This window comes from the organism of the source record quoted next, unplaced genomic scaffold (genome assembly GCF_019419815.1).
Source record: "Pyrus x bretschneideri cultivar Hongxiangsu unplaced genomic scaffold, Pyrus_bretschneideri_v1 Contig53, whole genome shotgun sequence".
Taxonomy (NCBI): domain Eukaryota; kingdom Viridiplantae; phylum Streptophyta; class Magnoliopsida; order Rosales; family Rosaceae; genus Pyrus; species Pyrus x bretschneideri.
The window spans coordinates 1,680,843-1,704,808 of NW_025999791.1; the positions used below are offsets into that span (position 1 = coordinate 1,680,843).

General features: G+C 38.7%; 3 protein-coding genes across 17 annotated transcripts; 2 read left to right on the forward strand and 1 right to left on the reverse strand.

Moving 5' to 3' along the window:
• Window positions 1-1,159: 1,159 nt before the first annotated feature.
• Window positions 1,160-2,745, forward strand: LOC125470801 (60S ribosomal protein L21-1). The gene is made up of 2 exons (XM_048570439.1): window positions 1,160-1,424; window positions 2,329-2,745. Exons 1-2 carry the CDS (start codon window positions 1,188-1,190, stop codon window positions 2,584-2,586), a joined length of 495 nt encoding a protein of 164 aa, XP_048426396.1. The 5' UTR covers window positions 1,160-1,187; the 3' UTR covers window positions 2,587-2,745.
• A 677-nt stretch (window positions 2,746-3,422) lies between these two features.
• LOC125470870 (serine/arginine-rich splicing factor SC35-like) lies at window positions 3,423-8,265 on the reverse strand. 15 transcript variants are annotated; one of them, XR_007253245.1, is made up of 11 exons: window positions 7,939-8,265; window positions 7,767-7,845; window positions 7,211-7,290; window positions 7,028-7,094; window positions 6,270-6,341; window positions 5,847-6,092; window positions 5,568-5,748; window positions 5,340-5,467; window positions 4,529-5,074; window positions 3,630-3,694; window positions 3,423-3,536 (listed from the first exon to the last, which is right to left on the reverse strand). XR_007253245.1 is itself a non-coding variant. In XM_048570606.1 (8 exons), exons 1-7 carry the CDS (start codon window positions 8,012-8,014, stop codon window positions 5,598-5,600), a joined length of 771 nt encoding a protein of 256 aa, XP_048426563.1. In that variant the 5' UTR covers window positions 8,015-8,265; the 3' UTR covers window positions 5,155-5,467; window positions 5,568-5,597. The 15 variants fall into 15 exon arrangements, 1 of the variants encoding a protein (XP_048426563.1); XR_007253248.1 differs by having other exon boundaries at window positions 3,423-4,758; window positions 4,885-4,942; XR_007253247.1 differs by having other exon boundaries at window positions 3,423-4,803; window positions 4,885-4,942.
• Window positions 8,266-16,693: 8,428 nt separating this feature from the next.
• On the forward strand, window positions 16,694-22,916 carry LOC125470812 (carbon catabolite repressor protein 4 homolog 1-like). The gene is made up of 12 exons (XM_048570464.1): window positions 16,694-17,181; window positions 19,181-19,934; window positions 20,278-20,364; window positions 20,475-20,558; window positions 20,642-20,728; window positions 20,827-20,913; window positions 21,073-21,126; window positions 21,225-21,316; window positions 21,409-21,523; window positions 21,651-21,798; window positions 21,892-22,046; window positions 22,467-22,916. Exons 1-11 carry the CDS (start codon window positions 17,024-17,026, stop codon window positions 22,035-22,037), a joined length of 1,812 nt encoding a protein of 603 aa, XP_048426421.1. The 5' UTR covers window positions 16,694-17,023; the 3' UTR covers window positions 22,038-22,046; window positions 22,467-22,916.
• The last annotated feature ends 1,050 nt before the right edge of the window (window positions 22,917-23,966 follow it).

Below are 23,966 nucleotides of genomic sequence, written 5' to 3' on the forward strand. Positions count from 1 at the left end.
CTAAATAAAATAAAGAAACAAGAATTTGATTCGTACCCTCTCGTGTAAGCCCAAGACGATCTTGTTGGGTTTGTCCTCTTACCCAATATTTATGTAAATGACTATTTTGTGTTTACACGTAAAGCTTGTTTAGGATTGCTTATAGAAAGCTGTAAGCACTTATGAACATAAATAGTTTTAGAGAAACAAATTCCAAACGATCTTTTACACTCCAATAGTTGTGTTTAAACAAGAAGATTCCCGAGAAAAATAAACTATGCATATTCATCTATATATATTGACCTCCACAAGTGTAGGGTAACGAGTCACTTAAGTATTATAAAATGAGTTAACAATCCATAGTAAGTTTAATTTTTCAAGGTTTTGTTAAGGTTAAACTCTTATATCACACGACAACCAAAAAAAACTCCTTGTACTACACACTTATGTTTTTTGGTAGATAGAATTGAACTCAAAAGGATAACCAAGTTGAACAAAAATTATGTCCAACTAAAGGGTAGAAATTGAATTCTCATTAAGAAAACTATTTGCCAATTCTCCCTCCCGACTGTCCTCATTCCAGTATGACAGGTTTAGAAGGGATAAGTTCCTTCCTATCTAATTCCCTCAACATGAAACATGATTCGCCTCTATCTTCGATATACCTTGAACGTAGTCAGTTATTCATTACGAGCTAAATGAATGAAAGAAAAAAAAAATCTAATGAAAAGTAAATAGTACCAGGAAAGGTAAAAATGTTGTTTTTCGTTAAAAGTGAACGGTTCCGGGAATGTTTCGTTAAAACTCCTCTTTTTTTTTTGTCGGCAACCAAGGATTATTTAATTCATACATAAAAGTTGTCATTTTGATTCAAGATTTCTCGATTCCAAATAAATAAACGTTCCAATGCATTAATAGGAACACATTCTTATCATTTGAATAAATCTTGGGCCAGGGTTTAGAATTAAAACCTTGTAAAATTAAAACAGGCCAAATTGTAGCCCATTAAACATGGGCCATCTTAACAATAATAAAATCCAATGTTTGTTGACACAATAAGCCCAGCCCACATCTCAACAACAAACCCTGAAAACCCTACCCGCCTCACCAGACCTACTATAAAAGCAAGATAACAGAGTCGCAGGGCTTTAGGCAACCACTCTCAGAGAAGAAACCCCAAACCCTAGAGTCACAGAACCCTCAGAAAAATGCCTGCTGGACACGGTCTCCGTTCCCGGACTCGTGATCTGTTCTCGAGGGCCTTCAGGAAGAAGGGGTACATCCCGCTCTCCACCTACCTCAAGACCTACAGGATCGGCGACCATGTCGATGTCAAGGTTAACGGCGCCGTCCACAAGGGTATGCCCCACAAGTTCTACCATGGCCGTACCGGACGCGTCTGGAACGTCACCAAGCGCGCCATCGGTGTCGAGATCAACAAGCAGGTTAATTTCCATTTTTGTTTTCGTGTGTATTCATTTGGAGTTTGGATTGTCTGCAAGGTGTTAGATGATATGCTTGTGTGGAAATGTTGGTCTGGATTTGTTGGTTTTTGTTGAAATTTCCTCACTTTAGGTCTGATTTGGACTTGATGGTATCTAAATGGAATCAGGGTATAATAGAACTGCGTTGTTGCCGGGGTTTTTGTTGTTATATGGAAATTGTAGCTTAGATTTATATGTTTCCAGGGATGTTTTAGGGCTTCGTTTAATGCTACTAAATCTACTGTTGATTTGTATTTTATGCTGTATGTAAAGTTGGGTATCACACATCAACAACAACGACAACAAAGCTTTATCCCACTAAACCTTAGTTTGGTACTGAGGTGATTCTGAAAAAAGTGGCTATCATAAAAACTGGTAGTTTTTTAATGTTTGGTAAACATTTAGTTTTAGCTTTTTTCCACATCTGTTTTACACAGAAGTTTATCAGACACTAAAATACTGTTTTTTTTTTTTTTCAAAAGCACTTTTTCAAAAATGTTTACCAAACACTCTGCCGCTTTAAATAAGATCTATTTATGTAAGTCATTGTGTGTGTTCTATAATGTTTGAAATATTTGCTCAATTAGTGATTGGTTTTAGTTACCACCTTTCATGTGTGAACTACGATATAAGCTCGTGGATTTAGGATGAATTTTTATTGAGAGTAGGTTAATAGTTCGTGTAGGTCCATACGGAGTTCTGGTTTGAGTATTGCAATGTTGATCATTGTCTTAAATTTATGGTCGTGTTCTGTATGTATTGGAGTCCTGTACTGCCATTGTCATGCTTTTTAGTGATTGTTGCATACTTTACTTTGGATTTGGTCACCAGAGATTTTAAACAGTATGCTTCTATATGATATCAGGTCGGAAACAGAATCATCAGGAAGAGGATCCATGTGCGTGTGGAGCATGTGCAGCCGTCAAGGTGCACCGAAGAATTCCGTTTGAGGAAGATAAAGAATGATCAGCTGAAGGCCGAGGCTAAGGCAAGGGGTGAGGTCATTAGCACCAAGAGGCAGCCAAAGGGACCCAAGCCTGGTTTCAGGGTGGAAGGTGCCGTCATGGAAACCGTTACTCCCATTCCTTATGATGTCGTCAATGATCTTAAAGGAGGGTACTAGGTTTAATTTCCGTTTGCTTTGGTCAACTCAAATGTTTCCGTAGTTTCGTTTTACAAATTTTTGAGCGACTTTGATGTGCCGCATTTGAGACTGCTTATGATATATGTTATGTTTCCAAGTACAATTTTGTGCGAATGTGGAAATTATCTTCAGTGTTTACCTGTATGGCTCTTAGTTGACCTCTCTAAGCTACTCAACTCGCCCAGTTAAACTCACTTTCATCCCTCAACTTTTCCAACCAAACGCATGTATATATCAGGTCAGTACCATCCCGAACGAGTACGAATGAATACGCCTTTGGTCCATACAATAGTTCGAGCGTTAACAGAGCCTTTTCTAAAGGATACCTGATAGCCTATCAAAACAATCTCCTGGGCTCTTAAAACGGATGAAACTCGTGGACGAAATAATGTGAACTTCCACAACTTTGTACTACAATCTCTTGGTAATCCTCTTTACTTGTAAAATAAAAAATCTTACATCCGATTTTCGCTAAAGGCGAATTTAAACCACCGCCTTCTTCCATAATATAGATAATATCGTTTATTCAGGAAAAAAAATAGAAAATTGTTATTGACACTCCAACAATTCGAACTTTATATAATTAGAAAGGAAAATACATTTGTGCAAAATGTAAAGTGAGATTTTTGAAGTAATAACAACAGTTCCAACAAAAAAAAAACATACGGATATTCACTTGATTTGAGTCTGTCTGACCCAAACACATTTTTTTTTCAACAGAAGTACGCGCAGACGTTGCAAAGAAGGTGAATTCGGTAAAATATGGGACAAGAAAACGGAGGGAGGGACCGGAGGGTACATGGAAGGTTCAAATGAGCGGTGAACGAGAAAATCAGAACTCGAAATTGAAAACGTCTAGTCAAGCACAAGAATACATGTCTGGTCCATCACTAAAACAATGATTTAGCGATGCAGCATTCCCCTACATTCTAAAGTTCTCACTCATCAATACTAGAACACAACACAAGAATACAGCATGAAAATATAAGAGTCTACAACGTAAGCAAAAACAAGGGCCTTACATGTTCTCACTGTCAAAAGCACAACAGGATATCTGATACCAGTCTTACGAAAGATTCGCAGCAACCTACAATATACGTGGAACAATAGGCGCATAAGATTGGCAAAAGAACATTATATGTAAGAAGACCAAGTGATCTTCCCCAGATCAACCCCATAATCGTTAAATGCAATTATTATGTCGTAAATGTTAAAAGACTGATTAAGAAACGAGCTTCTGGAACTAGGACCAGCAACTATGCACAGCCATTTATCAATCAGGCATAACAGAAAACAAAGTAAATCTTTCGGCAATCAGGACATGCCAGATAGATAGCCAAGCGGCCATTCTCAGGGCCCCAACTGGTCATAGCCTACCGGACCCCATCATAAAATGGCAGCAACAGCGCAGCAGGTGGTTATTCGCTACAACTTCAGTTGTTCACGAACCCACACAAGATTCTGATACAACATAATACAGCTACCATTTCACAGCTAGAGCCACCAACATGTGATACAAGATCTATATAAATCCAGCAGCATAGGTTATACAATTGAAAACAGGTTGGGACTAGATATAGTAGTCTAAAGTACCCTACGGGATTGAGAAATTTCCCAAGCCCAAAGGGATTGAGGTCAAGTTAATAAGGAAAGGATTACAAAATGCTCGATAAAAGGGATTAGAAATGCACCACATGAACATTAAAAAGGCATGTGAGAGGGGTTTGCAAATCCCTACTAGGAAGGAATCATTTATAAAACTCTTTTACATGCCTTCGTAATGCTCATGTGTGCCATTCTAATCCCTTTTATTACCTAATAATTTGTAATCCATCCCTTACTAACTTGGCATCAATCCCTTAGGACTTGAAAATCCCTCATCCAAACATAGCCTAAAGAAATTAACCACAAACTTGTTTACCGTGTCTCATTACTGTGACTGCAAAGTGGGGCCCAACATACAAGGTTTCAGAGTTAGTATCCACAGTTCATAATGGGTATCCGCAGCCTGGTTACTAAATCACAGGTCCAACTCATGTGCATTATCAGGCAGCAGGGAAACACCAGTTCAATTTCTACCATCACAGCAACTACAAACCCATTCAGGTTCATAAGGAACAACATGTCCGTCCAAATCACATGCAGCATCAGCTACAGGTAAAGACCCAGTTACGACCGCCACAGCAGCTAAAACCCCTTTAACCGACTATTAGGTCAAACATAGAAATCCTAATTACATAACACTTCAGAAACAAATAGCCAAGCCATATTTCTTACCAACATATATCACGTATGGAGAAAATCAGCTTAAGCTACTGGCCCTGCAACCAGCTCACTGCGAAAAACAATCATACTTTAAGACCACCATCACAACCACGACCATCCATCTACAAACTAGAAACAGCATCAACGGCTGCGAATCAACATCCTCTTATCTTGGCCTCAATCACTCTTTTCACGAACAGAACTATAAAATCCAAGAAATAGTTCATGATGAATCAGTCTTCCTATAAACAGAACTAGACAACTTAAGACCACAGACCATAGTTCACACCGAAACAAAAATGAAAGAAAATACAATACGAAAATTACAAAAGAATATCCTCTGTAAATTAAATATTACCAATCTACAAACTATAATGTCCACAAGTTGCCAGATGATCCCAGCTAAATAAAGAAATGCACAAGGTGCAGCATTTATATGTTAGAGTACTAAAGAAAACCCGTCCTACCAGAACTAGCACGTAAAAGATCCAAAAGAAACAAGCATGATGATCAAGGATCCCCGATATCAGCAGAGCTGCAAAAAGTACACAACTCAGGGTGCTTCCATGATAGTTTCCATACAACAATATCAATCCTGTAAAATACAGTCAAAAGTTACCAAACCAATACTCTTCTGCCCATGCAAGAGAAAGTAATCATTCCAGAAGCAATCAAAACTGTAGACATCAACTCACATCAAAATCTAAATTTCGGGGGGATGGGCTTCAAGAATCAGCAGGACGATGGCGTGGTGAAACACTTCGAGAGGTTGGGGATTGTCCATCAAGACTACGTCTATCAGAGCTGGCACTGCGGCTCCTGCTTAGTGGGGAAGGGCTCTTACGTGGACTAGGGCTACGCCGAGCAGGGGAGGCACTGCAGTGCAGATTAGTATACATTAAAGATAACCAAAAGGAGGAACTAGCATACAACTATAAACATAACAAAAAAGGATAATTAGCTTGAATTAAAACCTATCAATAGACCGATATGGACTCCGAGTACGACTCCGACTCCGACTCCTATATGGACTCGGACTCCGCCTTTCATCATAGCACCCCCTTCCCCTGATCCTGTAGTAATCAGGACTGGCACTACGGCTCCTGCTTCGTCGACGGTAGTCTCTGTCCCTCCCATGGTATCTGTCACGGTCATACCTATCCCAACTCCTATTGCGACTTCTCCTCCTGTAATCACGGTCTCTGTAGTCATCTCGGTACCTGGGAGATTTTAAGTAGTAAGTATCAGGCATTCACTTGAATACTATCAAAAGCTTAAGAAAGAAACTGGAGTATCTGTCAAAATCTAGGCACAATCTAGCAAATTGAGATCAGGATTCTTGAAATCATATGACAGAAAAATATCCATCAAAAAGAAAGACCAAAAGGAGGGCTAACCTTCTCCGAGGACTGCGACTTCTTGACCTGTACCTTGATTTTGGTAGAGCTTCAGAAATCCTTCCTTTATGACTGAAATAAAGGTGAAAGCAAAAAGAAAGTAAATGGAAGCCGCACAACAAACAAAAATTAGATTTTCAATGTTCAATTTCATTATCAATGCAGCTAAAATAACAAGTGTTATTAATAACACACTAAGAAAATTTGCAGACCAGAACCCTTAAGTTTTGGCTCAAAGGAATTTGAGGCGTAAAACCAAAGCCATATTTGCGGGATCCTTGCATTATTCCACAACAGAAACCCTTTGAGCCTAACAAACAAGATTTGGTTCAACAACCAGAACCCCTTCTAACCAAAACAAGGGTTTTCAGTTTAGTCTGCACTGTTGCACAATAAAAAGAGATCGATCCAGTGCATATGTAATTTATAACATAAACAAGAGTATAGGATTGAAAACAGATACTGCAATCTATGTGACAAGTATTGGTACCAAAGAAAACAATAGGGTAGCATTAGTAACAATACATTACGAATACACCAATTTAACAAAACAGTCGATGAATAAACCTGAATAAGGATTTACTGCAATTTAAGAGCCACATATGCAGTAGTTAAGAATTTTTTTTAAGAGATAGTATTACAAGCATATGGGAAGACCTACTACAAGTTCATAATTCCCTCGAGGAACAAAAAGTACCAAAAATAAACTTCAGCCTAAAGAATTCACTATAAGAAACATTAAAAACTGAAAAACTTACATCCTCTCTGCATTTGGCCCATACTTAGCAAACTGAACAGTTATCTCCCGGCCATCAACAACTCTCCCTGCATAAGTATTTAGAATTGTCAAGACACTTAATAAGCAGTGACAATTAAAAAAAGGTAGCAGAAACACAATTATTAACAGTAATAGTAATTATAAAATCAGAAAATTTAAATACCATCAAGCCTTTCAACTGCTTTCTGAGCCTCATCTGCGTATTTGTATCGAACAAAAGCAAACCCCCTTGACTCCCCAGTCCTAAACCAGAGGAGGGAAATAAACGTCCAAAATTCAGTCATCGAAAACAAAACAATATTTGTTAACCATAAACAAACAAAAAAAAAAAAAAAAATTAAGGAGGGAAGGACATAAATTCAAATGTGCAGTTCCTACAGTTAACTAGTACTCCGCTTCAAGAGAATCTATTGCTCCCCCAAACACCGTAAACAGGTGATCATAAGCGTCGAATTCCCATATCTTCTCAGCATTCATAAAAATAAGAAAAATAATGATTAAATAAGAGATTGCACAAATAACAATAATTTGAATGTTTAGGTACAACCACAAACAAAACATTCATAACTTGTCGTAATACCGATTTTCTCACATGATTTTTCTAAGTACATAGACATTGTTTTCAAACAAATCAAAGATATTCAATTTCTCAGGAACGAAACAGACCAATAAGCATTAAAAAAGATAAAAAAAAAAAGAGCATCTTTATCGAGACAAACCTCCGGTCTCTGGGGATGAAGATGTCAACAACCTTGCCATACTTATCGAAAAGCGGAAACAGATCATCAGCGCTCGTACCTGTTCATAACAATTGCAATCAATCTACAAACTACCACCTTCAAACCAGCCAAAAACAAATTAAAAACAGAGAAAGAGAGAGAGAGCGCTTACGGAAGGTGATGTTGAGGACGTGGAGAGAGTAGGTGTCGGTGATGTCCGGAGGGCCAGACCTACCGAAGTGAGACATGGTTCTTGCACTGTTAGTGAGAGAGAGATTGGGAAATTGGAAATTAGGAATTTGGAATTAGGGTTTGTGGTTGGTATAATTTGGAGGGTACCATGATCGAACCTTAGTGAAGTGTCCTTCCGAATCTGCACTAGAGTGCACAGATAAATGTAAATGAGATGAGGAGGTTTCTGGAGGCTGGACTCTGTTTTCGGGGGACGTTGGCGATTGGATGATCGAATTTGGGTATCTGGCCCTCTGGAAAGAGTACTTTGGGAAGTTTCAAATATTGCCCCCTTTTAAAGGGATCATTTTTCCCCTGAGTTAGTAAGTTGGGTAAATTATATTTTACCCCTCAGGTTTGAAGTCAATTTCAATTTCAATTTCTTACAACATCTTTAAAACATTTCAATTTTATACATTTACTTTCATTTTATTTCAATTTCATACATCCGTTAGAAAATTTGTTAAGTAAACCGTTAAGTGATAACATGGCAAATATGAGATCCACATTTGTGCGGACGAGGTTGGAGTCGAAGTGGTAGAGCTAGGTGGAAGGTGAGGTAAGGGAAGGTGGAGGTGATGACATGGTGGAGGTCGGAGGAACTGCGATTGCGGTGGGAGCTTGGATTCTTTATTTGGACTTCAAAACAAGTAACAACTTTATTTGAGCTCAAAAACATGCCACTAAACTTCTCTCCAACTAGGATTCCTCTTTCTTGTGTAATTTCTTGCCTTTCAAGCCTCAACTTTAATTTCTCCAGATTTTAGCACATGTTTAACACCTTTAAAACACCAAAAACATCTAGCCCATATGCTATCCACACATGCTATCCAATCCAAGTCCAAAACTAATCCAAGTTACTCCATTTGACTATTTATTATCATTTTTACCAACTGGACCTACAATAATACTAAAATAACTTAAATTACTATAATAAATGGAAATTAACTAAGTAAATGCAAAGAAATAAGATAACAAAGTCGCATAAATACGCTCCTATCAACTATCAGTCCATTATGACTCTGACTCAATGCTGATAGTTAACCAAGTCAAGGGAGACTATGCAGCTCATCATCATATGGTGGGACTCTACCTATCTAAGGCTAAGGCACTCCTTGAATGATTTGACAAGTAAGAGATCCATCAAATCCCTAGGAATAAGAACTGTCACGTTAACACAATAGCAAACATTTCATCTACAGTCGACTATGTGCTTCAACGAACAATCTTGTTCAAGTACCTCGTTGCCCCAAACATTCACGAGCCCGAACCAGACATAGTCGCCACAAACAACACAAGGGAAAAACTGGATGAACAAGTTCATCAACTACATCTAAGACAGAAAGCTGCTCGAAGACCGTCATTTGCCGATTATCGGCTCGTAAAACTTTCAATTCTTCTTTGTGTGCATTGGATATGGTGGTGGCCGGATCATGGTAGTCCACACTATTTCAACAACCTCCATGACCTTATTCTCGGTGTTGGCGGCTTGAGATGTAGGTGGAGTTAGTGTTGTGAGTTGGGTTTGGAGGTGATAGCTTGATTAGGGTGGTAGTGGTGACCATTAGTTGGTGAAAGCCATGCTTCCATGACCTTTTAACTAACAGGAATTTAATTTGAGCTTAACGGATATGACATTTTCAATAGGTTAGGCACTTGTTTTAAATGTTTAAAATGTTTGAGACCAATTTGAGACAACGTAAAAAAGTTGGGAGATTTTAACTTTAATATATCAAGAATCATTAGTGAAACAGAACAAAATATGCGTGACCAATTTTGAATGGTTGATTAGTAAGGTTCGCACCAGTCAATAAGGTTTTTTGTGCTTATGCTTGTCTCTTTTTTAACTAAACACTTCCATTCAAAATATTCATTACTAATGAGATAAATTAAGAATTCTCGAATAAAAAAAATTAATATGTCAATTCACAACATGATTGAATATTCAACAAAATCAGATAAACAAATAAACGATAAACTAATATCAGCCACATAAATCCATTTAATTTAAAGTGGTGAGGAAATATGTGTTCTGCTTCAATTTCTATTTCAATTTCAAGTTGGAAACTTGTAGAAACCAAATCCAAAAACCGAAGACCAAAGGGGCAAATACACCAAACAAACATAAACATGTTGTCAACTTTCCTAGTTTAAGTGTTGATTGTGTAAATTCTAGATTAGATTTGATTCTAGTTATTCTTTCCTATGTGGACTTGTATTCCTTGGGGATGAAGGATTTATTCTCTCATTTTACTATTATAAATAAAGGCACTACGTAAGGGGGATAACACATCCTCAATACACAATTGCCATACGATTCTACAAACACATCTCTCCTCTCTCTCTCTCTCTCTCTCTCTCTCTCTCTCTCTACCCTTGCCACCGGCCCTCTCTTCCTTGTTAGATAAAATAGGCTACAACACTCTCCTACCGCTGCACTTAGGAATCTGACGTTGAAGATTTTTCTGCATCAAACCAGCTCATCCATATCATCACACAATTAGGTTCTTTCAAAACAACGGTTTTTATCTCGATATTTTTGTAGCCCTGATAGCATGACCATTCACCATAATGCATGATCCAACTTTACGTTTTTCGAATTTTAGATTCTACAAACAATTGTGTATGCATTATATTCATAATTGTTGAATTATGTGAATTTGATATTTGCCATGAATTGCATCAAATATATGTACATATATTAAAAACTATTGAATTGAATATGCTTTGAATTGAATTGTACATGAATTGAAATGAAAGAAAAAAAATATAACAAAAAGGGAAACAAATCGTTGCGGCTAAGGTTCTTCGGAACCCTAACCTTGCCCAGGCATGCAACCTGCGGGCTGAGTCGCGTCGAGCCGCAGCCAAAGACATCAGCTCCTGGCCTGACCCTAAGCCGTTGGGCTTGACCCACTGACGGCACTCTGCTCTAGCCCGTTGGGATTTAGAGCTCCCTCGGCCCAATTGTTTCCTTTGGCCCGCAAACAAAGAAAAAAAAAAGAAGAAAAAGATTTTTTTTTTTTTTTTTTGGGCTCGCCTGAGGCGGCCCATGTGAAAATAAAAAAAATTAGGCCCGCCTGCTACGGCCCATTTTGTTCCCCTCTCCCCATGAGCCTACAACCCACTCGAAACACCCTAGCCTAATTTTTGGGCCTGGGCCACACGGACCAAAATTACTCATCCCACCCGTGGGCTTTAGTCCAAGTTTTTGGACCCGAGTTTAATTGCCTAATTATTTTTAGGACCAATGAGTTTTATATTTTTTCACCCACACTTTAAATTTGGCCCGAAGTCCAAATAATTAATTTAATTATAATTATAGACATGAAGTTCTATTTGCATATTTTCTTACATATTTCTATGTATATATTTACGTTTGTCTGCAGGAACGTATGAACTTGAAGTCCATAATTATTTTGAAACCTGAAGTTTCTATAAACATGCCTTGGTTGAAAACCTGAAGTTTTCATTAAATACATCACCCAAGAAAACCCAAAGTTTTTTTCATGAGAATATTAACCAATACATGTCTATTAGAACATGAATGTTCTACTCCTATGTGAATGGATTGATTATTTTTCTCCATTGCACTAATCACATCTTGTCCTTTATTTTGCGATAGGAACATGTTGAATTTGTACAAACTTGACTTCACCACTTTGGAGGTCTCTAGAAGGAAGTACCTCAAGTGGGTCCAAGATGTGAAGCTTCACCTCATTGCAAAGAATTTGCGTCCCGCCATTGAAGATGAGACGGACAACCCTGTTAGCGAAGCTAAGAAAGCCACCGCTATGATCTTCATCCGAAGACATATCCACGACGCCTTGCAAACTGAATATCTTGTTGAGGAGGATCGACGAGCACTATGGGTTGCTTTGGCTTAGACATAGACTTATTTTTTAGTTGAAATAAAACCATGGGGCTGAATTCCACAATAGTGGTCGAACCCCCCTTGTTTTTTGGTTAAATTTTGAACAATTTTCCTTTATGTTTAGATTATTTGTTGGTGATTTGTTTTTTGGATATTAAGTTTTTAATTAATTTCCATCCTTGAATACTTGAAATTATTTTGAATGGATATTTGTTTTTAGAACTTTTATGCTTGTGACCGATTCAAATTAATTTTTTATTCTAGGTATGACTAGTGGGGAAGTTAGTTGTCTAGCAGATAGTGTAACCACGCACACCGTTTTGCTTGAACGTATCTATTTCACTAACTTCGTACCCAAAAATGCACATCTGACAACCCTCTCAGGCCCATCCAACCTGATCGAAGGATACAGTAAGACACGTATAATGCTGTCCAATGGTACAATCTTGACTATTGATGAGGTTCTTTGTTCTCCACGTTCCTGAATAACGTTGTTGAGCTTTAAGGACATTAGAGATAACAATTACCACACTAAAACCCATGTAGAAAATGGAGTTGAATTTATGTGCATAACTTCCTACGAATATGGCAAAAAACGTATTCTAGAGAAGATGAAGCGTATCCCGAGTGGTCTATATACTACGACCATACGCCCATAGAATGCCACTATGTGGTCAGCCCTACCTCTAGGATTGTGCACAAAATTACACTTTGGCATGATCATTTGGGACATCCTGGATGAATAACGATGCGCCGTATCCTCAACTCATCACACGAGCATCCACTAACGCGAAGTTTAGGTTTGATTCAAGGAATCGCATGTCAAACATGTTATATAGGAAAGCTTATTACTAAGCATTCTTATGACAAGATTCGTTCGAATCCTCCCATTTTTCTACAATGGATTCAATGGGACATTTGTGGATTAATTCACCCCCCATGCGAACCATTTAGATATTTTATGACTTTGGTTGACGCTTCCACATGTTGGTCACACGTGTGCTTGTTGTCCATAAGGAACGCTGCATTCTCCAAAATGTTGGCTCAGATTATCAAGCTCAGGGCTCACCACCCTGATTGTCTGATCAAATCTATTCGATTGGATAGTGCTGGAGAATTCACATCTAAAACTTTTGATGACTATTGCATGTCAGTTGGGGTTAAAGTTGAACATCTAGTACCCCCATGTTCACACCTAGAAGGCCTGGCAGAGGCATTCATTAAGTGCTTACAAATGATTGCTCGATCGTTGGTCATACGTACCAAGCTCCTGATCATTACTTAGGGTCATGCAATATTACACACAGCTATGTTGATCTGCCTGAGGCCAGTTGCGACCCAACCATATAACGTCATTCAATTAGTTACCGGATACGAACACAACATATCGCATCTGCACGTTTTTTGTTGTGTGGTCTATGTGCCGATTTCGCCGCCTTTACATACAAAAATAGGGCTTCAACTAAGAATGGGAATCTATGTCGGATGTGATTCTCCTTCGATTATTCGTTACTTAGAACCTTTGATAAACGATATGTTTATCGCTCGTTTGCGAATTATCTTTCTATGAGATAGTCTTCCCATCGTTAGGGGGAGATAAAGACATCAACATTCCTGAATAACGATGAAAATTATCGTGGACGACTCCCACTTTGTCTCATTTAGATCCCCGCACCGATCAGTCTGAAACTGAAGTGCAACACATATTAGATCTTTAGAGCATAGCTCAAAGCATGTCAGATGCTTTCACTGATTTAGCGTGCGTGACAAGATCACATATTCCAACTGCGAATGTGCCTACAAAGATGGATGTACCAAATGTACGAATGACTTCTCTCCTGGAGGCTCGGGACCCCAATCTTGGTGATCCACGTACATTAGTAGCTAGCCAGTCATCTGCCCCTACACAAAAGCATGGCAGACTTTTTGGTTCAAAGGATTCATACCCCCGAAAGAAGAAACCCACGACACAGGCTTCTAAAAAGCCTACCGTGAATCCAACTGTCGCTTGCTTAAAATGATCCAACTCATGAAGAAACTCTATATTGCAAAAACGTCCTTAAAGAGACAAATCCTCCTCCCAAGAATCGTGAGATTTCAGTCTATCATGCTAGCTTAGTTAATGTGTGGTTTAGAAATGAGATGATCATTAACGATGCCTTAGCATGTGCAGTAGCTACTGAGATCATGTTGAGCGATGACATTGAATCTCGTTTCATTGATGAATGTCGACGTATAACTGATTGGTCAAACTGGAAATAAGAAATCCAAGTCGAACTCGATTTGCTTGCGAAACGGAAGGTGTGTAGACCTGTAGCTCTTACTCCTTCACATATGAAACCCGTTGGCTACAAATGGGTTTTCATTTGGAAACGTAATGAGAAGAATGAAATTGTGCGTTACAAAGCTCGTCTTGTTGCATAAGGCTTCTCATAACGCCTCTACTATGATGAAACTTGTTCACTCGTTATGGATGTGATTACTTTTCGCTACCTTATCAGTTTGGTAGTTTCCGAAAAACTAAGTATGCAGCTGATGGACGTAGTAACTGCGTATCTCTATGGGGATCTTGATACGAAAATCTATATGAAAGTTCCTGAAGGACTTACATTGATTGGATCAAATATTTCCAAACCTTGGAACACGTTCTTAATTTGACTAAGGCATTCACTTTACGGTTTGAAGTAATTCGGAAGAATGTGGTATAACCGTCTTATTGAGTATTTGACTAGTCAGGGATATGTGAACAACGAACTATGCCCTTGTGTGTTCATTAAGAAGTCACATTCCAGTTTTGCGATAGTTGCAGTATATATTGATGATATGAACCTTATTGGAACTCCTGAAGAGCTTGTGAGAACTGCAGCACACCTGAAGTCGGAATTTGAGATGAAAGATCTAGGTAAAACTCAATATTGTCTTGGTCTCGAGATGGAGCACCGTTCGGATGAAATCTTAGTACATCAAACAAATTACACCCAGAAGGTGTTGTGCCGCTTTAATGAGGGTAAAGTGAAGCCTTCGAGTACTCATATGGTCGTTCAATTGCTAGATGCAAAACGAGATCCTTTCCGTTCGAATGAGGATGATGAAGAGATTTTGGAGCTTAAAGTTCCTTATCTAAGTGCAATAGATGCTTTATTGTACTTAGCTCAATGCACTAAACCCGACATCTTATTCGATGTTAATCTTTTGGCAAGATACAGTAATGCACAAACACAAAGACACTAGACTAGTGTGAAAGACATCTTCCATTACCTTAAGAGTACTACGAATTTGGGCTTGTTCTATCCCTAACGGATCCTTAAGTGATGCTGCACCCTTTACTTCTCGAGTCGATTCTCGTTTTGTTGGTTATGTTGACGCATGATACTTATCTGATCCGCAGAGGGCGCATTCTCAAACGGGTTATGTCTTTACCATTAAAGGCACCACAATCTCTTGGAGGTCAACTAAATAGACCTTAGTTGCCATTTCATATAACCATGCTGAAATTCTCGCCTTACATGAAGCAACTCAGGAATGCTTTTGGTTAAGAGCCGTTGTGGGCCATATTCGAAGCTCCTGCAATCTCTACCCTCTTGTAAATGTCCTTACGATGATATTTGAAGACAATGCAGCATGCATCGAACTGCTCAAGAAGGGTTACATCAAAGGAGACAACATTAAGCACATTGCGTCGAAGTTCTTCTTTTCACATCAACAACAAAAGCATCAGAAGATTAAGTCATGCAATTTTGTTCATAAGACAATCTAGCCGACCTCTTCACAAAATCACTACCGAAGACGACGTTTCAGAAGCTTGTTCAAGGAATTGGTATGCATAAACTTTCTGAGTTGTAACATTGGTATTTCTCTTTGGAATTGTATCAAACTCAGGGGGAGTATCTTGAATAATACTCGCTTGATCTTAATGTACTCTTTTTCCCTACAATTATGAGCATTTTTCCCACTGGGTTTTTGCTACCTAACTAGGTTTTAACGAGGCACCCATCTTGGGTTGGTCATATGCCTGATGGCGTCTCGTAGACGTTTCTTTTGACTTTTGCATTTCTCACGCATTTTTCCTTAGACTATGGATTTCGTCCCTACTCGGGTTTTTGCCATAGCCTTAGGGTTTTTTAGTGAGACTTACTTCTTTATGCAAGTCCCTACCTTATTGAGAATAAGCGTTGTTCCTTAGAATCAGTGCCGACGAGTCAACTTCCTCAACTTCTGCATGATGCTGAATCTACCTTGAGTATTTACACACTCAAGGGGAAGTGCTGTGAGCTTTCCTAGTTTAAGTGTGATTGTGTAAATCCTATATTTGATTTGATTCTAGTTATTTTTTCCTATATGGACTTGTATTTCTTAGGATGAAGAATTTCTTCTCTACTTTTACTACTATAAATAAAGACACCACGTAGGAGGATAACACATCCTCAATACACAATTCCCCTACGATTCTACAAACATATCTCTCCTCTCTTTACCCTTGCCACCGGCCCTCTGTTCCTTATCAGATAAAATAGGCTACAACAAAACACACACACTCAAAAAATGAATAATTAAAAAAATTAAAAATAAATAAATAAACAAAAACAAAAACTAGAGAGAGAGAAACCAAAGCCAAAGCCGAAGTCGTAGAGAGAGACGCGTATGGTATTAAAGAACAGAGCCAGAGCCACCTCTCCTCTCTCTCTCTCTCTCAATTCAGGAAATGGAGTTGGAGCCAAACAAGATTACTTTCACTTCCTCTTTAAAACCCTAATTATCGATCCCCTCCCTTTCTCTCTTTCTTTCTCAAGAAGCCCAACGATCTCTGTCCACAATCTTCGATCCCTCTCCGCCAATCGATCCACTTCAATCACTTCTCAAACGCAGAGGAAGAAGAAGAACCGTTCTTTCCCTCTTCGCCCTCACCGGAACCCCACAATTTCCCAATCCAAACCTCTCGATCTGCGGCGCTCGATTTCGGCGACTGATTTTTTCTTTTAGGGTTTTTGGGTTCTCGGGTCCGTCAAGGCTGGCGGGGATTCGGGTCAAGTAAATGGCGGATCCGCCTGGTATCCGCCGCCGTCGTTCGTGTGTATTCTCTCGATTGGGTAGGATAGAATTACGTTGCTGTCAAGATTTTTCTGCTGCCTAGAGTGAGAAGCGAAAACAAAGCATGCTGAGCGTGCTACGCGTGCACCTCCCTTCGGACATTCCCATTGTAGGCTGCGAGCTCACGCCATACGTGCTCCTGCGCCGGCCGGACAACGCTGTCACGACAGACGATGTGCCAGAGTCGGCCCCTCTTGATGGCCACTTCTTGAGGTACAAGTGGTAAGTGACAATTTCCCCAATCAATTTCAGTTTGTTTTTGTCATTTCTTATTTGCTTAATTTGGTTTTCGGGTTCTTTTCAGTTTCTGGTATTGTGGGGGCTTTGAGCTTTGTTTGGGCTTCTGGGTTGGTTTGTTGGTATTGTTGTTACATGGGTTTTCTCAAAGATTGTAGCTTTATTTTCGTTTATAAGGAAAAGGTTATAGGTGTGTTGAATTTTAGTGTAATGTGTTCGTGTAATGTATCTTTTGGTGTGTTTGTTTTAATTTCATAACATCTTTGGTCAGTTTGTGTATTTGTAGTTCTACATTCACCACTGTTTAATTCTGTTCTTAAATTTGAATTCTGTGTAGTTTTTTGTCAACTGGTGCAGTGTTACTATACTAATTTCCTTGAATTACGTAATAGAATTAGAAAAATTTAATGTTCTCAATAACATCATTTTCTTAAAATGAAAGGTGAATTATTTGTCCCTGACTCAAAGCTCAATTGAAACATTGCAACCAGGCCAAATTGGGTTACGAGCTAGACTTTACAAGTCTAGAATAGTTTGTTATAGCAATAATTAATAGGAGAGTGATGAATGCTGCAACAAATGTAGCATTGCTAAATGTCAAATTATTGAGACCGGTTTGGAAATCCAGGTTGCATTACTACCTTTTTTGTTGCTAATACTCGTGTTCGGAGCACATATCCGCCCAATGGTATGTAATATAAAAGTATTTAAACCTTTTATTCTGCTTCTGAGCTTGGGGTGAAAACTAGTTGCTAGGTTGGGGCTTATAGCTCCACTTATAGATATCCTGCACCGGTATAACGCTTGCCTTGCACCTAAGACCAGAATTTGAATTTTCCCGTTCTTTTATTGTCAAAAAAAGAAAGAGAGAAAACCTGGCTACGGAATTTTGTCTGACTTTTAGTTATCTATCCGTATTTCCTTCTGGGTTTTTTTTTTCAATAATAGCCAGTTTTTGTAGGTCCCATTTGAGAACTAACCTTTTAAACAAATTAAAAACTAACCTGTTTTGGGCTGAGTCACAATCAAGATCAAGTTAAGATGTGGGCTGAGATTGGGGTTTATATGTTCAAGATCTCAATCCACATCTTGACTCATATATTGATCACCATTTTGGTGTTCAAGTCCAAAGCACATTAATCTTCTGAGTTTGTTGAAAAAGGGATAGTTTTCCAGTGGGCCAATGTGATAGGTTATTTTACGAAGGAATCCTTGTTTTGTTTTCCATTTGACCTAAATTCTTATTCAAGGGTTGTGCTGTTTTGTGTTATAGTTGTGTCACGTGTCAAGGGACAAACTAACTTTTTTTTTTTTCAGTCATTGTGTGGATAAATAATGTTACCTACTTCTTTAAGCTTTGTGTTATGCACTTAATGATGAGATTCTATCATTCAATGACAAAATATTGATTGCTTAATTAATTTACATGATGGTGGTTGATTGGATCAGCATCTTATTTTTGGTACGGTTTTCAATTGACATGCAATTAATGAATTGAGGTCCGTCATTAAGTGACAATATTAGGTATTATTTACACCTGATAAGCTGATAGTGCATGTATTTACAAGATCTTTCTGTGACGCCCTTTCTTTCTTATACTAAAATTGATGATAATTAGTATTTGTTCTCGGATTTCACATACCTATGTCACTTGAGTGCATGTTTGTGTGTTTTATTTTTTTGGTTGGTGGTGGTTGGGTTGGGGTGGGTTTTTTTTTTTGGGGGGGGGGGTTGGGGGGGGGGGGGGTGGGGGGAAGAGTGCTTTTTAGTGCAGCGAATTAGAGGATGCTTAATCAATTGACAAATTTTTTTTCCTTCTTAAGTACTTAATTGACCTCTTCCATCTGTGGAGTGAGGGAAGTTAGGGGACTAGTGAATTCAGCACGCTGATTGATGTTGAAGCTTCAAGATGGACTGAATATTTTATTGTATATAATGCCGGCTTCTGTGATTTATGTTCGCCCATTCTTGATCTTGATTGCAGGTATCGTATACAAAGTGATAAAAAAGTTGCTATCTGTAGTGTACATCCATCCGAGCAAGCCACATTGCAGTGTCTAGGTTGTGTTAAGGCCAAAATACCTGTTTCAAAAAGTTACCATTGTTCACCTAAGTGCTTCTCGGATGCATGGCAGCATCACCGTGTTTTGCATGACCGTGCTGCTAGTGCTGTAAATGAAAATGGAAATGAGGAAGAAGAGGTGTTTGGACGCTTCAATAGCTCTGGATCTGGAGTACTTAACACTAGCTTATCTGGTTCCGTGTCAAGCACGAGTTTGACGAATGGTTCAGCACCTTTATATCCTGCAGCTGTTACACAAAGGAGTGGTGGTGAAACATGGTTTGAAGTGGGCCGCTCTAAAACATATACACCAACAGCTGATGATATTGGGCATGTTCTAAAGTTTGAGTGTGTTGTGGTTGATGCTGAATCAAAAGCACCTGTGGGACATGTCAATACCATATTAACTTCCCGTGTCATTCCAGCACCCTCTCCAAGTCCACGCCGTCTGGTTCCTGTCAATGGAGTTGACGTGATGGGGCATTTAGATTCAGATGGCCGTATTTCATCTTCTGGAACTTTTACTGTGCTTTCATACAACATTTTGTCTGATGTGTATGCCACCAGTGAATCATACAGTTACTGCCCTTCATGGGCACTTTCTTGGCCATACCGCAGACAAAATTTGCTGCGGGAAATTGTTGGTTATCGCGCAGATATTGTTTGTCTCCAGGAGGTACACATTCACACTTTATTAGTTCTCTCACGATGATATTGATAATTAGAGCATTACGAGAATGTCTTGGTATGCTCAAGCCAAATTTTTTATTGAATTCATGAAGATCAGGTTATAATTAAGGTTTGAAATACTGGCAAATGACACTTAAGAAAGTGGCGACAATTTTAAAGAACAATGACAAATGTTGCTTTAATTTCTAGCCATATTTGAAGGTATACCTGTCAACTAAATATTTGGAAGCATTGAATGCTACATGTCATAAAGAACTTATTCATTTCAGTGTAAGTTATGAAATAACTATGCATTTTGTGTTAATTGAACTGATCATTGTCCCTTTCAGGTTCAAAGTGATCATTTCGAGGAATTTTTTGCCCCTGAGCTGGACAAACATGGTTATCAAGCACTATACAAGAGAAAAACAAATGAGGTCTCTTAGCTCATCCTTTATACATATTATGGCTTGAATGAACTTCATTTGCATTATGCTCATGGTTTTTTAAATTCTTCTGGCCTTTATTTTACTTTCTCTGGCTTCAGGTTTACAATGGAAACACACAAACAATTGATGGTTGCGCAACATTTTTCCGTAGAGACAGATTTTCACATGTCAAAAAATATGAGGTTAGGAAAGTGCGATATATAACAGTGGATATGTATTTATGTTTTATTTGGTTCTTAGTGTGAAGCAATTTGTGTTTATGCAGGTTGAGTTTAATAAGGCTGCTCAGTCTTTGACTGATGCCATGATTCCAAGTAATCAGAAGAAAAGTGCTTTAAATCGATTAGTTAAGGTGGGCTTGTTATTTATGGATTATTTTGGGTTGAACCTGATCTTTTTGAATTGGTCTTAATCTAAGAAGCTCATACCTGGATCTCAATATGTCTGTAGGATAATGTTGCGCTCATAGTGGTTCTGGAAGCAAAATTCAGCAATCAGGGAGCTGATAATCCTGGGAAACGGCAACTTCTTTGTGTGGTATGACATATTTTTTATACTTTTAATATTTGAATGGTCTTGTATGTTGAATTTGTTTGTACTCTTTGGGATTTGTTATCTTTTCAACTGCCCCAATATCAATGCACGGGCATCTTTCGAGGCATGTTGTAACACGTTTTCTGATGGAATGGAGTACAGGCAAATACACATGTAAATGTCCACCAAGACCTGAAGGATGTCAAACTCTGGCAGGTAACTTGTATTTTTTGTTCTTCCATATACATTAGTGTATTGGTTCAATCATTTTTAAGATGGCATTCAATTGTTTGTTTTCTTGTGTTTCTGACCAGGTTCATACTCTCTTAAAAGGACTAGAAAAAATAGCTGCCAGTGCAGATATCCCGATGCTGGTGTGTGGGGATTTTAATTCAGTTCCTGGAAGGTCTGTTGATTGTTACTGATGATCTTTAGTTGGATTCTAGAATTTATTACTGGTACATTGTTTGCTTAAGCCACTGCTGAACTTTGTTGCAGCGCTCCTCATACACTTCTGGCTATGGGAAAGGTAGATCCATCGCATCCAGATTTACAAGTAGATCCTCTTAATATACTGCGCCCTCTCAGCAAGCTGATACATCAGCTGCCACTGGTAATACGTGCTTTCTGTTGTATTGGCTTCTTGATCATCTTTTTGTTATTATTGTTGGGAGTGTGGAATATGCATATTTTTGGGTTATACGGCTTGTGTTGATCTGAATTACTAATCCAACTCACAGGTTAGTGCATATTCATCATTCGCAAGATTGGGGGTTGGTCTTGGGATGGAGCAGCAGAGAAGGAGAATGGATCCCACCACAAATGAGCCATTATTTACAAATTGCACTAGAGATTTCATTGGTACCCTAGATTACATATTCTACACTGGTAAGTTTATGGATTATAAGTTTGTTTGATATGTTCATTTTGATGCCTCACTTTGTTAGAACATTATTCATAAAAGGTAACGTGTGGTTGCAGCGGACTCCTTAACGGTGGAGTCCTTGTTGGAGCTCTTGGATGAGGAAAGCTTAAGGAAAGACACAGCTCTTCCTTCTCCAGAGTGGTCATCAGATCACATTGCACTTTTAGCCGAGTTTCGCTGCAAGCCTAGAATTAGACGTTGACACATTCAGGTAGTTATTCGAGTCTTTGTTGTTTTATATGCCTGTATGTATATGGTCTTGTTTGAAATTCTTGTTTGTTGGGCTTCATTTGTTTTTGTTTCTATCTTTTCTGTTTTCATGTATGAGTCGTTTTCTCAGAGATCAATTTAGGAAGATTTTTGGCATTTAAAAAGGAGGAGGGGGAGAGATCAGATACATTAATGAAGTACAGCCAATGTAATTATGTATAGCGGTATTACTAATTAAATTTGATGGGGTGACATCTGCTTAGTTGATTCAGGGCTAAAAGTAACACTTTCTACTTCAAAGAAACCTCTCAATTTGAATTATCAAACATTGTCATTTTTTGTGTTGGTATGAAAGAATGATTGCATAAATGTGCGCCCACTTATGTGGTTTTTGTGCTGATTGTAACCTTGATGCGTGTAGGAGAGAGCTCCAGAGACATCCATGAAAAAGGCTGAGAGAAGCTGTTGGATGAAGTTAAGTTATTGTAAGAATGGTAGATCATGCCCCACAGTTCTTTCCAGGTATCTCCTTGCGGGATCCTTGCTATGATCTGCTTTGTATTATGCCACCGTTGTCTTTATAGAAAAGCTATTATGATCCCTGCTCAATTGCCGATCTTGTTTTTGCCTATAGAATTTTCTAGATGCTCACTGGTTCGGTATATCTGGTCTTAATCCTGTAACTCTAATCCCTCAGAAGGCAAGTGGTTAGTAGGCCGGCAATTGTTTGCTCCTTTTCTCTTTTATACCTTGGGGTTCTCCTGTGCTCCTTAGGATCCGGTCACAGGCGCCCTCTCCCCTTTTTCTTCCATTTTAATTTTTGGTAAGGAAACACAAAGGATAAGGAATAAGATTTTGAATTTTTTTTGTTTTTCTTTCGGGTTCTCTAAAGTAGCTCGTCTTGTTTGCAACTGGACTGCATTTGGTTTTCCATTTCAGCACTAGTTTGAGATGAGTTATGCAAAACAGAGGCAGTTATTATAGTCTGAAATTCGATTATCCACCTGAATGCTGGATGCGAACTGTTAAGATCAATCCTTACTGGATAAGAATATGTGCATACTTTACACAAATTGATTGAACCGAGATGCCTGTGCCTGTGTGGTTTATTCGTGTATTTTTTATTTTGTTTTTTTATCGCTTTTGGAATCGGAGGGGAATATGAACCTTAATCTGGACTCGTGTTTTGTTTCTGAAAGAATGGGCACGTTTGCTGGCGCCCGGTTATGGGCTCAAAAGTTGATAGGTCAGGCATATGATGATATTTAGACACGCAAAATTGACACATTCTCTAGTGTAGGTGGGTTTTTCGTGTAAAGGACTTGAATTTTGTTTCTAAAAGAATGGGCACGTTTGCTGACCTGGTTATGGGCTTGAAAGTTGATTGATCAGGCATATGATATTTAGACACGTAAAATTGACATTCTCTAGCGTAGGCAGAATGGGCACGTTGGCTGGCCCAGTTATGGGCTCAAAAGGTGATCGAGGCATACGATATTTATACACGTAAAATTGACACATTCTTTAGTGTAGGCGGGTTTTTCGTGTAAAGGACTTGAATTTTGTTTCTAAAAGAATGGGCACGTTTGCTAGCCCGGTTATGGGCTCAAAAGTTGATAGATCAAGCATGTGATATTTAGACACGCAAAATTGACACATTCTCTAGTGTAGACGGGTTTTTCGTGTAGTTGTCGGGACCACCTTCATCAGAGAGCCAATGTGTTACTATTGTCTAGATGGTATCCCATTGCCAATTCGGTTGCTTGCATTGTGTTATTTCATTGCAAATGGTATCCCATGGGGCCAAAAGAACCTTTTCGAGTAGACTTTCTTTGCAACCAATGCACCGTCGTAATTGTTGCTCACAATTGAGGAAAGACAACACAGACGAGAGAAAGAGGATATGATCTAGGCATGGAAC

Bases quoted from the DNA above. Each gene is read 5' to 3' on its own strand.
- LOC125470870 (XM_048570606.1), bottom strand. From the start codon at position 8,014: ATGTCTCACTTCGGTAGGTCTGGCCCTCCGGACATCACCGACACCTAC. The intron at 7,095-7,210 runs GTATTTAAATTT...ATACTTATGCAG, and splicing joins AGCAGTTGAAAGGCTTGATG to GGAGAGTTGTTGATGGCCGG. The intron at 6,342-7,027 runs GTAAGTTTTTCA...CCTTTATTTCAG, and splicing joins GGGCCAAATGCAGAGAGGAT to TCATAAAGGAAGGATTTCTG.
- LOC125470801 (XM_048570439.1), top strand. From the start codon at position 1,188: ATGCCTGCTGGACACGGTCTCCGTTCCCGGACTCGTGATCTGTTCTCG. The intron at 1,425-2,328 runs GTTAATTTCCAT...ATATGATATCAG, and splicing joins GTGTCGAGATCAACAAGCAG to GTCGGAAACAGAATCATCAG.
- LOC125470812 (XM_048570464.1), top strand. From the start codon at position 17,024: ATGCTGAGCGTGCTACGCGTGCACCTCCCTTCGGACATTCCCATTGTA. The intron at 20,559-20,641 runs GTTAGGAAAGTG...GTGTTTATGCAG, and splicing joins CACATGTCAAAAAATATGAG to GTTGAGTTTAATAAGGCTGC. The intron at 20,729-20,826 runs GTGGGCTTGTTA...ATATGTCTGTAG, and splicing joins CTTTAAATCGATTAGTTAAG to GATAATGTTGCGCTCATAGT.